At 34.2% G+C, this 19,308-nt stretch overlaps 2 protein-coding genes across 2 annotated transcripts; one reads left to right on the forward strand and one right to left on the reverse strand.

The window, feature by feature from the left end:
- Window positions 1-8,997: 8,997 nt before the first annotated feature.
- Window positions 8,998-11,056, forward strand: LOC133872381 (adenine/guanine permease AZG1-like). The gene has a single exon (XM_062309879.1). The coding sequence runs from the start codon at window positions 9,143-9,145 to the stop codon at window positions 10,877-10,879; it is 1,737 nt and encodes a 578-aa protein (XP_062165863.1). The 5' UTR covers window positions 8,998-9,142; the 3' UTR covers window positions 10,880-11,056.
- A 6,375-nt stretch (window positions 11,057-17,431) lies between these two features.
- Window positions 17,432-19,138, reverse strand: LOC133872553 (CBL-interacting serine/threonine-protein kinase 14-like). The gene has a single exon (XM_062310111.1). It carries the CDS (start codon window positions 18,866-18,868, stop codon window positions 17,558-17,560), a length of 1,311 nt encoding a protein of 436 aa, XP_062166095.1. The 5' UTR covers window positions 18,869-19,138; the 3' UTR covers window positions 17,432-17,557.
- Window positions 19,139-19,308: the final 170 nt, after the last annotated feature.

Raw genomic sequence — 19,308 nt, forward strand, 5'->3', positions numbered from 1 at the left:
TGAGTTTTAATTTGTATCATAGGTAGTACATAAGTTAGAAGTAAAAACCCAATTAGTACCTCTATTACATTTTTCGTCCAAATTTTAACTGCGGTTGACATGTGGCACTATATATATATATATATATAATTTGTTGGGTTTCGGCTCTTGGTGGCGAAACTACCCCATGGCCCATGGGGGTGATTCGGCCACCCCCAAGGGCCAAAACCCAACAATTTTTTTTTTGCCATGGGGTGGCCGGCCACCACCATGGTGGCCAAAGGGGGTGGCTCAGCCACTCCTGTTCTTTTTTTGCTTTTTTTCAATTTTTTTTTATTTTTAATTAATTTTTAAAGATTCTTTTTAATTTTTTTTATATAATGCCACGTTGTCAAGTACCACCTATACAAAGGTAGTAACTGGGTTTTTACCCCTAACTCAAGTACCACCTATGATACAAATTAAAGCTCAAGTACTAAATTTAAAAAGACTTAAAACTCAGGTACCAATGAAATATTTAACCCTTAAAAAAATGTAAACCATTTTATAAAAATTAAAGAATATTTTATTGTCAAACCGAAAATGTTTTCAGTTTGATTATTATTTTCTGTCGCACCAAATACAAAAATATATGAAAAATATTTTTCATAAATCATTTTACGTCTGAAACAAACGAAGTCTAAATCTAAATTTACCGCGTATATGATCTCAAGATAGTCAACATAATCATTGGAAATTTGGAAGGAGCACATTAACACTAATTCTAACACTCTATCATAGTTACATCACCTTTGATTGGAAGATCTCTCTATAAATTAGATGTTGAATTGTGAGTGTTGGTACAATAAATTTACCACATGTCCACTCACACTCATCGACCACATAGAAAATAATTAGAAAAAAGTACACATAACCCCCTTAAACTACTACTTAATTGTCAATGTACCCCCTAAACTACCAATTGTGTCAATGTCCCCCCCCTAAACTACCAAAAAATGTCAATGTCCCCCCTAAGACCAACAAAAAGACAAAAATAACCCTAATTTTTTTTGAATAAGACAAAAATGTACTCATAAATTCAAAAAATTAAAACTAAAACAAAAAAACTTAAAAAAAAAATAAATTAAATAAAAAACTAAAAATTAAATATTTTTTAAAAAATTAAATAAAAAACGAATTTTTTTTTTTAAAAAAAAGAACAAATTTTTTTTATTTTTTTTTAAAAAAAGCAAACTAAAAAATAACTGAGATTTATTTATTTTTTTAAAAAAATAAAACAAATGAAAAAAAAGAAAAAAGAAAAACCAGTTTTTATTAAATTAAAAAACGAAAAAGAACAATTTTTTTTTTTTAAAGAAAAAAAATGAAAAAACGAAAATACATAAAATAACTGAAATTTTTTTATTATTATTTTTTAAAAAAAAACCAGTTTTTATTAAATTAAAAAACAAAAAAGAACAATTTTTTTTTAAAGAAAAAAAAACGAAAAAACAAAAAATAACTGAAATTTATTTATTTATTTTTTAAAAATAAAACAAATGTTTTTTTTAAAAAAACCTGTTTTTATTAAATTAAAAAAAAACGAAAAAGAACAATTTTTTTTTAAAAGAAAAAAAAAACTGAAAAATATTATTATTATTTTTTTAAAAAAAAGTTTTTTTTGGAATAAATTTTTGTTATTTTATATTTTTTTAATAAGTTTTTTTAGTTTTTATTTTATTTTAATAATTTTATGAAGGGCATTTTTATCATTAGGGGGACATTGACATTTTCTTATAATTTAAGGGGGGAGATTGACACAATTGGTAGTTTGAGGGTACATTGACAATGATGTGGTAGTTTGAGGGGGTTATGTGTACTTTTCTCAAATAATTATAAAGATGGTAACTTGCTACGTGACAAACATTTAGAGACTACGTTCAATAATCTTTGTTTAAAACGGCATGTTGGATGCTGCATGCATCCTTGAAAAGTCAAGTAACATATTCTTTCTCTCAACGTCTCGATTCAATTTTCTCTCCCAAAATACATTACTAACTTAAGTATTAGAGGCTTCTCTCGTCTCCCAGGACCGATGATATCCAAAAAATTGCTTCAACAACTAGTATCTCACCAAAATTGGTAACCTGCTAAGGTTCAGGAGGAGCACTAATTATCGCACCCACAATTTAACTAAATCAACTATTTTAATAAGATTTTATAGTAACATTTTCACTTGGGAAAGGATCCCCTTGGAGTTTCCTTTTTCTTGTTTTCATCTTTCTTTCTTCTTTCTTTTTTTTTCTTTTTTTAAAAAAGGAAGAAGAATGTTTTAAAAAAAGAAAATAAAAAAAAGACCAAGTCTAAGATTGCTGCCGGCTAAAACCATTCCCCAAGGATAGGTATGGCCTGAGGCTGACTTTAGCCCAAATTAAAAGGAGAAGACCAAATGAATATTATATATATATATGATATTGTTTTATTACTTTTTTTTTGTTAGCCCCCGGTATTCTAATTATTTTTAATTTATTACATTTTGGGTAAACGACAAGGCAGTACATAAGGTTCTAAGTTGTTGTGTTACAAAATTAAAGTATTATTCTGCTAATCGGAGATGCTAAAGCCGAAGCCACACATGGCCATGCGAATTGCAATTCCTTTGTTCAAAATTTTTGAGGCCCATTTGTACATCTTGGCCCTATAAACACGTGACCCAATATTATGGGTTCCAACCACTAGGTTTAACTAGACCAAAAAAGAAAACACTTGTTGGGTTCCTCCTCTTGCGCCTTTTTTTTTTTTTTTTTTTTTTTTTTTTTTTTGTCTTTTTGTCTTTTTTCAAAAAAACATAAAATAAAATTGAGAGAGTAAACACTAGACAGGAGGATCTTCTTCACTTTTAATGCGAATGGAAGAGGTCACCGAAGAATTTGCCGGGATACTTTCAAACATTAGCATTGATAAATGGGGGACGTTTTACTGTCCACCAGCAGACTTTTATAATAAAAAAATTATTTTTAAATGAAAAGTACTGACGGGCAGGGGCCAGCTGTGTTGTCCCTGCCTATCACTACTTTTCAAACACTCAGTGGGAGCTGAGGCGGCCTAAAACTAACACATCTTGAAATCTCAAAGGCGCGCGGACCAATTATGCAATTTGGTGCATACATATTTTTTCTTTATAGGTAATTCCATACAGAGTTTTATTTATTTGGTTTTCTCCTTTGGTCAGGTTGATTGCAGGGTTTGTTCCTTCCAAACGGCATGGAATTAACCCGAAATCATGGTTGGAAAATGCTTGCGGCCGGTAATACAATTGTCTAATAAACTTACTTTTTCATTTAAAATAAAGTGACATGTGATAGTTCACATTGTAGCTGTCGAAGAAGCTTGCTTTTAGGGGTGGGGAACGAAAAAGGAAGTCCAATCCCAACCATGTATTTTTCCCTTTTAACTTCGGAAAACAGCATTAAAATGGCTGGCATCATCGCACCTTTCCCATCTTATTGTCTTTGGTCAAAAACAATCAAAGTTTAATCCTACGTATGGGAGAGTTATTGGGCACATAAGTTCACAGCTATTATCCATTTTTCTTTTGTTGCGGAGTAGTGGGGTGTGAAGAAGGCCAAAAACAAGCTGACAAAATGGCGAACAATAATCAAAACCAGACACATGAAAACGATAATGGCTTCGATGAATTCAAATTTATGAATATTTGTCTCATTGTATAACAAATCGAGCACCTTTGTCGGCCATCTGCTTTATTTATTCATATGGGGACGAGCAGCATATATCAATTACCAAAGTACACGTACAGTACCCTTTGGATTTAGTCTACTTCAAGTTCAACCAAACAACAACAGGTATATTCGAAAAAGGTCAACAGCGCTTTCTGCCAAACCCACCCAACACACTCACTATTTCCATTAATTTGACCTTTAATCTCTTATATTTTTTAGTATTTAAAATTAGTTAAAATGTTTATGTTATAAAAGTCAAAAATATTACTATAAAAATAAAGTTATAGAAACTTATACGAGCCAAACGGAGATTATGAGTTGGACTCATTTTATAAGTAAGCTTAAATTTTTATTCAAACTCAATTCGTTTATTAAATTAATCAAATTCGAGTCAAGTTTATACAAGTTGAACTCAAATTATTCACAAACGTACAAAATAGTTCATTTACAACCTACTCTTGTAGATTCTTTTAAGATTTCATAAAGAATATATTTCTTGCTAAGGAGATTATAGAGAGTCTATTTGGGATTGTATTAGAAAATACATAGGGCTTGTTTGATAAGTGATTGGGTTGTGGAATATTTGTGTGTTGTGTAATAAAAAGTGATTGATGTGATATAAAATTTGGAAATGTTTTATAGAAAAGTGAAAAAGTTTTGTTTTGTAGTGAATTTTTTTATTTGAATAATAATAAAAAATGATTGATGTGATATAAAAAATGTAAAAAAGTTAGAATGTTTTTTATTTGATATTTTTGAAAGAAGTGAAAAAAAAAATAAGAGGGGAATGACAATGGGTTGCCAAACTAGCCCATAGATCTTTAATTAGTCTATAAAAGAGCTTCGTTTTCAAGCTTCTTTGGAAAATGCACTTTTTGGACTTTGTTAAATAAAAAAGTTTAAAAAGAAGGAAGTGTTTTTAAGTTTTTGATGAAAACTAATTCATTTTTGTTTGGCACAACTTTTTATATATTAAAAATACTTTTTAAGTTCTTTAAAACAATTATAATTGTGCTCTAAATAGTGCTGCTTTTTTCAAATTTGACGCCCTCCACTTGTGGCGAAAGCAATAAGTAAAGGAGCAGGCTGAGAACCAAACAAATTAATAATGCGAAAAAATGGTTTGAAAATTGAAATTGGTTACATCCCTGGACTCTAAATTAGTGAGAAGAAATGAGAATATATTCCAAGGATATAACTACCAATGATAATTAATAACCTTACTTTATCTAAGCCTTTAATAATAGAGTGCTGCAGTAGTTTGTCACGGATTCGAATTTTCAATAATTTGTTATTCGAACAGTTAGACTTGCTTAAACATATGATTTTTATAAAAATTCTCTCGTATTTATTGTCCGAAATGTTAGCAATCCGAACAGCAACTTATCCATTTATCATAATTAATTTATGGCTAAATCCACTGTGTGCCTGTTTGAGAGGGAGATGATTTTGGTACTGCAAAGAATAATTGCATCAGTTCTGTACGAATAAACTTTAACTCAAATTGCATCTTCCTTCTATAAGAATAAATAGACAGATAGAATACCCAGCATTATAGCAAGTTTAAGATTCACGTGTATATATATCTATATGACTTGAAAAAAAAAAAACTCCTAGCCTTATTCTAAAGGAACCTAGTTGTTGCATTTATCTCTAATCCTGATCGAAGAAGGGTCCTACCCTACTTAAAGGGACCTTTTCAATTAAGGGACTTACTATGCCATTTCATCTAGGATTTGATATATCAGAGTCTAAGTTCACCGGAGTCTCAGTGCTTCAATCGAATTGGTCTGTAATTGTGAAAGACTTTTTTATACAATTCACTTGTTCGGACAGTTCAAACACTTATTTAGACAGATAAATTCGATCGGAATGCTTTCATAATTATTTATTCGATTGGCCGGAGGAGATTTCTATCCAAACTTTTTAATTGAGGGACTTAAAATGCCAATTTCATCTCCGATTTGACATGCCAGTCCTTTCGCATGCAATGGATCACACTTATTGGAACAATCGAAGAGCATTGGGACGTTTCTTCTCCTTTTTCTTTCTTTTTCTTTTTTATTTTCTCTTCTCTCTCTTCACTTCTTCCTAATAAACCACTAGACGATATATATACTGCAGGCTTTATTGGTCCAGTTATAATTATTGTGGGATCCAGTTAGAAATGGAAAAGGAGAACTGTTAAAGAATTTTGGCCCTCCATCTACTTTCTATCCTTTCGTCCCTTCCTTTACCTTCATAGTTCATACAACTGTTAAAAAGAATTTGGCTTCTTCTCCACCCTAACCATCTCTACTTTTCTTAACAACTCATATGACTTTTTTTTTTCTTCTTCTTCTTTTTCTTTTATTTGGGGTCTTAGGCAATAGCCTAAGTGGCCTATGTACCTATTGAGTTGGCCCCAAACAACACTATAGCTATTTTGTTCACGTAAGAAATCAATGTAAAACTTAACATTTATGAGTGTCTTTATGATACAAACCTCAAGTATATACAACTCACATTTAAAAATTAACTTAAGAGCTTATATACACAAGGTTAAGATTATATTTAAGCTATATGAGACACTTAAGATTATAACATACTACCACGCTTCGCAGGTAGAACTCATTATTGAAAATCAGCTCGCAATGAGATCGAGTGCCAAGAGCTTATATATACACGGTTAATATTAAACTTAAGTCACGTAGAATTCTAGAGTAATATCATGCATGACACTTCATAATTTACTAACTCAATATGAATAAGTCATCTTCTTAACATTGTAAGACTAATTTTGTAAAGTGTCACGGTGTCACCCAGTAAGTATAATGGAAGGGGTATGGTGGATCTTTTGGATCGGATTAGGATTCTCTCAAATTATTTGTTCGAATTTGAGAGAATTTGACAGTTGATTGTAAAATACCATTTATGAGACCCACCTGCATAACTACTTATTCAGTCAGATAGGTTTCATAAGTGATCTCTCACAATCACCTGTCAAAATTCTTTCAAATTCGAACAAATAATTTGAAAGATCCAAATCCGAATCTTTTTATGGCAACGAAGTCAAGTAACCGAAGGAAGATACCTGGAAACTCAAACTTTTACCTAATTCGCCTACTCATTGAATTCCACCGAGAGAAAGTAATGGCATCGACCCCACTTCCAAGCTTTTGCACGCACTGTAAAGCAACATATCAATGGAGCCATTACTTCTCAAAGACCTTTCAGAATCCTCACGATATAACAGCGTGGACCCAAATTCCTTAAATTTGTCTCCTATCTTTTCCGGGCAGCATTTTCAGTTCATTTTTATTCTTTTTTCTTTTTATTCTTGAATAGGCAATTTGGATCACATAACCTTTTGCGAAAGTTTTAGGAATTGACAAGAAGTTTATCCTGCAATAATACGATAGCTTCGAACATGCCCTAATTAATTAACGACTATATATGCATGTTTAATTGCTACTACTTTTTTCTTCTCCAGTTTCTTTTTTATTTTTAAGACACAAAATATTTAAAATTATATCTACCTTTTATGTTATATTTCCAAAAAAATAAAAAATAACAAACGGAGCACGAGGAATTTTAAGAGGGAGAATTACACTCCTTTGTGTCCTTAAGGGTTAATTACACTCCTTTGCGTTGCATTAATACATGTGAAGCACGAGTTAAAGAAAAATTAGCATTAAAATTTTTTCGTTAATACATATATTTTAATGAAACAAACACTATTTTTAAGGGTCCGTTTGAGTTTACGATTTCAAAAAGTACGATTTAAAAATAGTGTTTTCAAAAAAATCACAGTTTGACTTTTAAAATTCATATATTAGCTTTTAAAATTTTGCGTTTTCAAAAAAGTAGAACATTGGTTATGATTTGAAAAATCAATTATTTACGTTTTCAAATCGTAATTTTTTGAAAACGCAATTTACAAACGATTTATTTTTTGCGATTTAGTTTAAAATCACTTTTTGTCTTAATCACAAACGCCCTCTAAATGTATTTTTTTTTTTAAAGAGTTGTCTACTCAATGCTACTTTGAAAAAGCAAGTAGTGGGCCTCGGTTCATCATGATAGAGTTCGATGAATTATTTTATGGTATAGATTAAATTTTATAGTATTTAACGGATGATGTGATATAATCTATAAATTTTAAATAACGTGACAATATAAAGTTAAATAATAAATTTTAAATGCAATATATAAAACATAATCTCAAACTATAAAATAGTAATGAGCAACAAATCATTCCTACAGAGGCAACTTCTATAGTGAACAGAGGCAACTTCTACGATCTATCATTTGTACTGCCCTTTTCATCACTTCTTCCAATTTGAATGGCCCCAACCTTGGTGCCGAAGCATAATGACAGACAAACAGGCTGGCTTTTTCCTCTCTATTTAATACAGGGCTTCACTAAAACTTCTCAGTAGGCCCCAACCCTGGCCCACGTTATGATTCTATGAACAGCCTTTATAATAATCTTGCTCTTATTATGAGTCGTATTCATCAAATGACTAAAAAAATATGATGTTTTTAATCTTCAAGTATGGGATGTATTTTTAAGATTGAATCACAATTATACCAAACACTTCTATGTATTTTTTAATAAAAATTTTATTTTTATTAATCGTTATTTTTTCAAATCGCATGTTTTAAAACAGTTAAACCAACAAACATTTATATAAGATGCATCAAAATTATTTTGAAAAGCACCTAATCAGTTTCACAACCTATCTACTCTAGAGTAATATTAGAAATTATATTTTTATTTTATCACCATCTTATCCTGCTGATGTAACACTAACGGTCGGCAATTTGATTTTTGTTTTTAAATAATGGTTGATTGACATTATCACATCAGTAAGGTGAGATAAAAATATGATTTCTAATATTACTCTTTACATTAATAAAATTAGAGAAATTGTAGATCCTATAATTCTATCATACAAGACCTCCTAATTACCCAATATATTAATCCTTGTAAAAAGAAAAAAAAAATCAATAATTTATTTAAAATGCCACGTTAATATTATTTGATAATTGCATGAAAAAATATAGGATATACTATATGGCTTTACTGCAATACTAGCATTATTATCTCATAAGTATTTCACACCGTTGAGGCGACAAGGTTGATAATCCTTAAATCACGTATTGTTAAAAAAAATAAAGAATTAAGAATTACTTATCATGCCATGCCATATCGTATCATAAATATGAAATAGTTATAAGATTTTCTCATCAAATTAGTGCATGTTGACCAACCAAGTCCGTACCATAATCATCATTATAACATTCTGACACATAATTTGTCCTAATCCCTTTGGGAAGAAAATAATAGCTGCTCGCTTGGATTCCTAAAGGCTCACTGCGTAACTTCTTTTCTCTGTATCCCAAACCACAGACACATACAGCCTCTCTCCCTCTCCGAAAAGTTTGGTTGAATACTTGAAATGGCAACTCCACCACCACCCGAGAAACCCTCACTCCCGACACGGCTGAACTCCTACGTAGCCACCACCCGGGTCGGAAAGCGCTTCAAGCTCGCCGAACGAAACACGACCTTCACGACCGAGCTCCGAGCCGGTACGGCCACGTTCCTCACCATGGCGTACATTCTCGCCGTCAACGCCAGCATCCTCACCGACTCGGGAGGCACATGCTCCGTCTCGGACTGCGTCCCACTCTGCTCCGACCCTGCCATCCCACTCTCCAACTGTACCGCCCCGAGTCACCGAGTCATCAATCCCGACATCTCCTGCAAGTTCCCCCCGGTAAACCCCGGATACTCGGCCTGCCTCGAGAAAACCCGCAAGGACCTCATTGTAGCCACCATAGCTTCATCTCTCGTAGGTTGTGTCATCATGGGTCTTCTCGCTAACCTACCCTTGGCTTTGGCTCCCGGTATGGGCACAAACGCTTATTTTGCTTATACCGTTGTGGGGTTCCACGGCTCCGGTAACATACCCTACAGAACTGCCTTAGCAGCCATTTTCATGGAAGGTTTAATCTTCCTCTTCATCTCAGCCATCGGTTTACGTGCCAAACTCGCCCAACTCGTCCCCAAACCGGTCCGAGTCTCTTCCTCCGCCGGTATCGGTCTCTTTCTCGCCTTTATTGGGCTACAGAACAACCAGGGTATCGGGCTCGTCGGATACAGTTCTTCGACCCTTGTCACACTCGGAGCCTGCCCGAGATCCTCCCGGGCAGCGTTAGCCCCCGTTTTAACTTTACCCAATGGTACCGTTTCCTTACTACCTGGAGGTTCCGTCTCGGCCGATGTCCTCTGCTTGAATCACCGAATGGAGAGCCCGACATTTTGGCTTGGTGTTGTCGGGTTCGTCATAATAGCTTATTGCCTCGTGAAGAACATCAAAGGCGCTATGATTTACGGTATAGTTTTTGTGACGGCGGTATCTTGGTTTAGAAACACCGCCGTAACTGCTTTTCCCAATACGGAGTTGGGAAACTCTGGGTACCAATATTTCAAGAAGGTAGTTGATGTGCATGTGATTAAGAGTACGGCTGGGGCCCTAAGCTTCAAGGGTATTATGGGAAAGGGACATTTTTGGGAGGCTTTGGCCACGTTCTTATACGTCGACATCCTCGACACCACCGGTACGCTATATTCAATGGCCAGATTTGCAGGTTTCACTGATCTCAACGGTGAATTTGAGGGTCAATATTTTGCTTTTATGTCTGATGCTGCATCAATTGTGGTGGGGTCGCTACTTGGCACCTCTCCAGTGACGGCATTTATAGAGTCATCAACGGGAATCAGAGAAGGCGGGAGAACGGGGTTGACGGCGTTAACGGTGGGGATGCACTTCTTTTTGGCGTTTTTCTTTACGCCGTTGTTGGCGTCCATCCCTACGTGGGCAGTAGGGCCGCCGTTGATCTTAGTCGGGGTGATGATGATGAGATCTGTGGTGGAGATTGAGTGGGATGACATGAGGCAGGCCATTCCTGCGTTTGTGACCATAATATTGATGCCATTGACATATTCTATAGCCTATGGGTTGGTAGGTGGAATTGGGACTTTCATTGTGTTACATCTTTGGGATTGGGGAGAGGGTCTTTTGGGAAATTTCGGATTTTGCAAGGGATTGAGGGGGGATGATTTGGTAAATGAAGTGAGAAATGGATTTTGCAATGGCGTTCAAGTAGATGCTAAAACTCTTCAAGTTTAAGGTAATCTCTCTCTCTCTCTCTCATCTTATTTTTTTCACTGTACAGTAATTTTTTAGGATTAGATGATCTATGCTCATTGCATATGATTTTAGTTTAGTTTTTATTTACCTTCCTTGTACTCTTTTACTCACATTATGTCAAAATGGTATCTAAGGTTATTATTATTATTATTTTTAGTGATCATGGTAAAGGATCCCAGTTTTAGAACAAGCTCCTAAGAAATGATTGAAGCATGTTCTTTTTTAATGGGCAGCTCCCACTCCCAGTCCATTTAGGACGATGCCTTGCACAAGCAGACCTCATATTAAGGACACATACATAATGTAATGGGCCAGTGGCCCAGTTTGGAGCGAGCTCATGACTAATATTGGGCCTAGTTCATCCATATCTGCTGGGACCTCTCAGGAAATTTTCTTACCAATGTAAATGGGTTCTACATTATACACCTTTGTAGGCCCAAAAGAACATGATACATTGCCTAGAGTCTAACAAAATTTTAGACCTACAAACCCTTTAAAACTTTTTTATTACTTATTGGCACGTGTTAACATGTGATTAAAATATGTTTTTTTTCTTTTTTTAAGTAGTTGACATTACTCTAATCACATGCTAGTACGTGTCAGTAAGTTGTAAGTTTTTTTTTTTTTTTTTTTTTTTTTGGAACAAGAAGATAATTTTCATTTCAATAAAAGAGGAATACAAAGAAATTTGAAGAAAATATTTTTTTTAAAAAAAGGTGGAGAATTTCACAATCATCCAATTCTAGTCAAATATAGTGCCAAAGATAAAAAGAAAATTTTAACCAGTACATATATATAATTCTCTTTTCTGTTTTGGTTCTAGTAAAGCAAGTTATAGCTGGTTAGTCATTAGTCAAAAATTTATTGACAATGATTTTCTACTTGTTTGAATATTCATATTCATATTCAAGCAAAGATAAATCTTGGGCTAAAGAAAAAGAATTAAGGATAAATTTGTGGTTTTATGAGTTTGTTTTTTTAGTAAAGTAATTGACTCAACCACCTCTCTATAAAAAAAAAAGTAAAACCATATGGAATTTAAATAAAATTCTATGTGATATATATATAGTTGCATGATTTGTTCAAACTTCATTTCTCCAAGTTCTTGTATTTCGGGTGTTCAAATCAATTAAATTGTTTGATCTCCATTTTATCATATGCTTTCTAGGGAGATTTCATTATTGGGCCAGGCCTGTTAAATTACTATTTGTCCCAAAAGCTTAAATTGATACAAAAAGATAAATTTAATTACTTAATCAATACTTCAACAAAGTCATGTTAGGGCAAGCAAAATAATTTATGATGAAGATGATAAGCTTCAAGATAATAATTTAAATTTTTTGGGGAAATGCCACACATCCCAAAAGGAAATGCTTCCTTTTGCCTTAAGACCCCCACCCCCCTCCCTTTTTTCTTTTTTCTTTTTCTTTTTTCTTTTTTATTTTTTTCAATTAAAAAAAGAAAAGAAAATGAGGAGTAAATAGAGAATGAGTGATGCTATATATACTACACCCTTATCTAACTCTTATTTCTTTGGGTTAATATGACAATGTCAATTAGTTCTTATTAAAAAGAAGAAAAAAAAGGTTTGATTGACATTGTCACATCAACTCAGTGAAATAAGATGTAGTATATAGCATTACTCATACACAATATATGTGGATTGTTAGTGAAGTAATGCTATACCCACCACTATCTCACCCCGCAGACATGGTCCAGTCAATCAGCCATTGTTAATAAAATTAATTGACACTGCCATGTCAGCAGAATCAGATACCGATAAGAAAAAATTATAGTTTCTTTCCTTAGTAAGTATATCCCAGCGGCAAGTGTCACTTGAGAAAAAAAAAACCAAATGGAATTCAAAAGAACCATTCTTCAAACAACAAATTCGCTGGGAAATGTCCTTTGCTAGGACGTGCTTGTGGCAGTCCTTCAATGGACCAAGTCCTTGGTTCCTCATTGAACGTCTACCAACCAATCTTCACCACACAATCCATCCAGAATGGACCAATTCCTGAAGAATAACCACTCAAAAGATTTCTGAGATGCCAAACAGACAAGACTACAATTACGCAAAGCCAGAAAAATGGAGAACAATATTTACCGTCTTTATTTAATCTTTTTCCAAACCAGAAGAATTTTTAGGATGTACCTTTCTGAACATGTGAGCCCAACACCCCAAGATACCCGGATGAAAAAGACCCATCAAACCCCCTCTATCATTGCCTGTTCGGATTGATTGCAATTTGAATCCTCATCCCAATCTCCAATGCAATGTTAATCCCCGAGGGGGCGACTGTTGGTGGGTCACAATTTTGTGATCATAACATAAGTGGTTAATGTCAATAATGATCAACAATAATGTCAATAATAAGCCAACAGCATATCAATAATAATGGTTAAGCAACATTATTATTGTCTTTTATTTTTTCTTATCAAAACAAAAATATAAGGGGTAATTATATTTTCTCCCCATGAATTACCAACTTTTGTGCAAAGCTCCCACAAACTAACAACTCGACTAAAATAGAGCATTCAACTACCAAAGACAATCATTTTCTCCCATTCCGTCAGTCAAAAGGGTTAAAACAAACGGTCAACGGGTCACGTGACCGTTACATGCGGTTTTACCTTCATTTTCTTCCTATTTTCCCCCATGAACTACCATCATCTTTCAACATACCCCCATGTAAAACGGCACGTGACCCGTTGACCGTTTGTTTTAACCCTCTAACTGACGGAAGGGGAGAAAATGGTTGCGTTTAGTAGTTGAATCCTCTATTTTGGTCGAGTCGGTAGTTTGTGAGGGCTTTATGTAAAAGTTAGTAGTTCATGGAAAAAAAAAAAAAAAAAAAGTAATTACTCCAAAATATAAACAAACGACTCAAACAAATAAACAAAGTCAGTTTGCATCTTCTTTATGGCATGGGTCCCTTACAATTATTAGAGTCGAAATAATTTTCCTAAAGAGTAATGTTGGATACTATATTTTTATTTCATAATTATTTTACAATATTAACGTGATAGTTTCAATCAATCGTTATTTTTTTGGTTTTTAATAAAAATTGATTCAAAAGTTAATTAGATTGTCACGTTAGCACTACAAGTTTACTGACGCACAATCTTCGATTTTGGCTCGAATGCCCTTGTTAGTTCTACTATTTATCGCCCGTACAGTTTAGAATGTAGTTACATTTTTCTTCTGATAAGTGGGTACGAGTTTTGTTTGATAAGGACCAATTGAGACCCGTTTAATAACTCCTCTCCTATTTCCTCTCCTTATTTTTACCTCTCTAAAAAAAATATTAACTTCAAAATATTCTTAACATTTTTTACTTTTTATATCACATCAACAATTTTTTTTTTATTATTTAAATAAAAAAATAAGTACAATACAAAATTTTTTTACTTTTCTATAAAATTTTTTTTTACTTTACATCGTCTAAATCACCTTTTTTTTTTTTTCTTTTTTTTCTTTTTTTGGGCTCAACAAAAAAATTTTCACCGTGAGGAGAGGGGAGGGGAGTCATTGAGCACCACTCACCCAACAACAACTCTGTCAACTCCCATTAATGCATTCCTACATTATTGAATGGAACAACACCACCCCTAATGAATTCTTACCTGATTGATTGGACGTTTGATTTTTTAAATTTGAATTCAATTTTAAATTATTGTGTGAATTTTAAAATTTTACTTTATGAGATAAAATTTTAAAAAATTATATAAAATATAATTATTTTTTAAAAAATAAAAAAAATAGGAGAAAATTAGAATCCAACTATATTCTCAAATGGACCGGTACATTATTAACTGGATTGCCATTCGCTTTTTCTTTTTTAACATAAAATATTGTATTGCAAAAGATGCCAATACAATAATGCCATTGACCTTAATCACCAACTACATCTAAGGGAATCTATCCAAAAAATAAAAAAACTACATCTAGGAGGGGACAATGATAGCCTAATATGACAAACTTTTTTTGTTTTTCTTTTTCAGGAAACTAAGTAGTCTGATCGGTGGCCGGAGCCAAGAATTTGTCTTAGTAGGGGTGGAATTAAAATAATAAAATATAATGATAAATAATTTTTTTTTGTTCTTTTTATATATTATATTTTTATTATAATATATAAAAGTATGGTAATTACACTTCAAAATATAAATTATAATATAATATATGTATCACAAAAAATGTATCGATCAAACTTCATAAATATATGCCAAATTGATATATCAGTTAACATGTAGGCACTAATACAAAAAAAAAAAAAACAAAAAATATAATGTGTCTAAGATTGCATCCTACACGTCCTTAGAGAAACAAAATGATCAAGTATCAAATCTGAATTGAAGCTTTTAGAAATTTCCTTTTTAATGTAGACTTTTCATACTAAACAACTAATGGTCTAATGGCACATACTCTAATGATATTATAATAAAATTATTACCATATTCCGATAGCTATTAATCTAACAAATCAACAAACAATGTCTTAATAAAAAGAACAAACAATAACCAATAACGTACATGAGAGTGACGAAAATTCTACTGAAACTTGTCACTTGGCCAGTTGGCCCACTCCCAAAATATAAAGAAAACCTTATAAAAAAAATAAAAATTGATAATGTTGGTCTTATCAGAATAATAAATAAAAAAACTATAATAAAAAATAAGAGTCAATAAAATTATTTATAATCACAGTGATGTCAAAAGAATAAATAAATAAACTGAATTCAACTATGGAAGTTTGAACAAAAATAAAAGTTATAATTTATTAAGTAATAAAGATGAAAGATTTTTGCAAATTGCAATGACGGTAAGTAATAAAGAAAAGCAAAACAAAGAAAATTAACTTAAAAAGAAAAAAAAGAAAAAAAAAATGTGATTGTGACTCACGTTGACAAGTCACGTTGTAACTTGCAATGACTGAAATTCTGAAAAGTATCTAAAAAAAAAATTATGAAAAGCAAGACAAAGACAACCTGTCAGTCACAGATTTTCATCCTTATCCTGAAAACTAAAAAGCAAATGAAATAAGACAACAACTCAACAACCATTGTCTCACACAGTCACACTCTCAGCTCAGTAATAAAAAAAAAAAGAAAAAGAAAAAGTAAAAGGCTTACGGTGCGAGAGATTGTCGAGGAAGATGCGGATATGCCGGAGGCCAAAGAACAAGATTTGTGTTTTTTTTAAAGATTTGTATTCTTGGCTTTTGATAGTTGGTTTTTTCTATGTAGGAGTTCTAAAGTTTCATAAGATTGAGAGATAAATGTAATTTTTTTTTTTTTGATAAAATTTTCTTTGACAGATGGTTTTTCCATTTAATTTTTTTTTTCTTCTATTATCAGCAGGGGGCGGGCATCAACATCAGCATTTTTTTTCTTCTTTTTAATGTAATTTTTTTTTTCCAGATATTTGTAATTTTTTTTTTCCAGACATTTAGGGGGGGCGGGCGCCCCTGCTCGCCCCCCTTTGTCTCCGCCACTGAGTCCGATGCTATTGGATCGAGGGTGCAAAGGACGCGGAAAATGCAAGCAAGTACTGGTTTTGCATAGTAATGATACGTATCTTCATGTTATCGTTTTTTTTTTTTTTTTTTTTAAAGTAGACTTTTTAAAACAAAATTTAATAGTGATTTTAAAAACAAATTTTACATGTGCTTAAACTTTTATAAAGATAACTTCACTAAAATGATGCGGAGATTATTCATTGGTACTCGTAACATTTTTTTTTATTAATTGTTTTAATAATCTCCAATTAATAAGCTCCACATAAAAATGACAATTGATATGCAAGGGAAACTGCTACTTTTATATATTTAAGCCTCTAGATGCCAAATGGGAATTAATACTTGAGGTTATGTTTGGCACACATAATGACTATTTTATTAGAAAAACAAATAATTTTTATTGAAAATAAAAGAACGTGAAATGAAATTGTCTTTGGAATAGTTATTTTTATTGCCCATGAGAAAATGATTATTCCAAGTGTTAAATCTTTATCATATACTTTAATATCAATGCTATTCTATTTTACATTATTCCATTCTTAATAAAAGTTATTCATTTTTTTTTTCTTTAATGGAATAGCTATTCTACATACTTAACTTAAGTTAAGTTTAATGTGCGGAATAACTATTTTATTAAAAAAAAATAAAAAAAAAATCATTTTATTAAAAATTGGAAAGATATGAAATAGAATATATGATATGGGTTCCATTTCACTTTCAGTAAAAACGATTCTTTTGCTTACTAAACGTATTCCGAAGTTGCAAAAAAAATATACAAGAGGCCCATTGAGAAGGAAGATCCAGGCAAGTAAATTACTCTTTAAACTCACTTTACATCTATTAATCTAACATGTTTTAAGTAATTTACTTAAAATAAATATTTAAAATTCAGCCCAATATAAAATGAGTGCGACAGGTTATAATGTACACGTTACTTTTTGTTGATTCATGCCGATGATCTGTTTTTCTTTTTCTTTTTGTTGTTCTCTGCACGATTTCGTGCTGATCATGGATGCGTGGTGGACCCTTTGGCTGCTCCACCAATGGTCCAATATATTATAAATGATTATAATAATTACAATAAAATTACACAGAATCCATACCCCACCAACACTTTATGGACTCGGCACGTCACTTTTTTATTCACCCGGAACCGGCGCTTGCGGTTGATAGACCAAATCAACGAGCTGCGGCCTTAACTTATCTTCCCAAATTTGTTGGCCAGCTCCAACGTCGCTCTCCCTCTTCCGACTCTTCCGAACCTCAACGACCACCAGACTATCCGTTAACCGGTGAACCTTTATAACCACCATGAAATTTCCATTCTGCCCCTCCAACTTTGCCCCCCAATCCTTCTTCGTCACCATCACATTCTCCGTCTCGGCCACCTCGCCGATTCGCTCGATTATCCTTTCTGGTGTCTCCCCCGATACAAACCGCTCCCCACGGACCGAAATATCGGAGTCACTGAACAATCCGGACAGGTCGAAACCGGACGATAACGAGATCAAATCGAAGGCGTTCAGGTGCTTCACGCACTTGTCGTCCTTCAGATCAAAACCGTCCATGTCCTCGTCACGCAACCTGACGTCCTTGTAACCCTTACTGAACCAAGGGTCCCCGACGATCTCATCGACGGTGATCCTTGTCTCGGGGTTCGTGTCGAGAAGCCGCATAATGAGTCGCCGCAGATCCGGGGACGTCCATTTCGGGCACCGAAACTCGCCCTTGTAGATCCTCCTGTACATCACCATGAGATTCGGGTCGTTGAACGGCAAGTAACCAGCGTTCAAAACGTACAGTATGACGCCGCATGACCAGATATCCACCTTCGCACCATCGTAGCCTTTCTTGGAGAGAATCTCGGGCGCCACGTAGGCGGGCGTCCCGCACAGCGTGTGGAGCAGCCCGTCGGGTCGGACCTGGTCCGTGACGGCGCTGAGACCGAAATCGGAGACCTTCAGGTCCCAGTTCTCGTCGAGGAGGAGATTCTCAGGCTTGAGGTCTCGGTGGAATACACCTTGCGAGTGGCAGTATCCGACGGCGGAGATCAGCTGCTGGAAGTACCGACGGCTGAGATCCTCGCTGAACCGCCCCCTGGCGATCTTCCCGAACAGCTCGCCGCCCTTGGCGAACTCCATGACGAAGTAGATCTTGGTCTTGGTGGCGAGGACCTCGTGGAGCTTCACGATGTGCGGATGGTGCATCCGGTGCATGATAGCGATCTCCCGCTTAATGTTCGCCACGAACCCGCCTTTGAGAACCTTTTGCCTGCTCACGGCCTTGATCGCCACGCTCAGCCCCGTGCGCACGTTCCGCGCGTGGTACACCTTCGCGAAGGCTCCGTACCCCAGCAGCTTCCCCAACTCGTATTTCCCGAACAGATTCACCTCCGACGACGACGACGTTTCCGACTCGGCGTCCTCGGACTCGTTCTCGATCTGTGCCATCGTTTAACAATTCCGAAACCTCCACCCTTCGCATCGAAAACACATTCACTTAATAGAGAAGACAAAAAAAACAACAAAATCAGAGCAACGTAGAAGCAAAGGGATTTGAAATACGATTCTTTCAAGCTTTGTTTATTGACAGCCTTATCTTGAAAGGAATTTTCAGAACCACACCCAAGAGAAAGTGCAAAAACAGCTATTTATAGTGGTTGTTGAAGAGAGGAGATTATAACAGAAACAGAGCAATGGCGTTAATTTCGTTGCTCTCAACACGTAAGTAATCTTTTTATTTTCTGATTTTCTCTTAATATAGGCAGGATTTGTTCACGTGTCCTACTTTAGTTTTGCTGGGGCATATACGGCAGTTTTTGCTGGATGGATTTCCCTTTTCTTTTTTCTTCCCAGGACTTTTAGTGACACGTGCGATGCATGGAGTACGG

The sequence above is a fragment of the Alnus glutinosa genome, chromosome 7 (genome assembly GCF_958979055.1).
Source record: "Alnus glutinosa chromosome 7, dhAlnGlut1.1, whole genome shotgun sequence".
NCBI classification, from domain to species: Eukaryota; Viridiplantae; Streptophyta; class Magnoliopsida; order Fagales; family Betulaceae; genus Alnus; species Alnus glutinosa.

Coding starts and splice junctions, on each gene's coding strand:
- LOC133872381 (XM_062309879.1), top strand. CDS start 9,143: ATGGCAACTCCACCACCACCCGAGAAACCCTCACTCCCGACACGGCTG.
- LOC133872553 (XM_062310111.1), bottom strand. CDS start 18,868: ATGGCACAGATCGAGAACGAGTCCGAGGACGCCGAGTCGGAAACGTCG.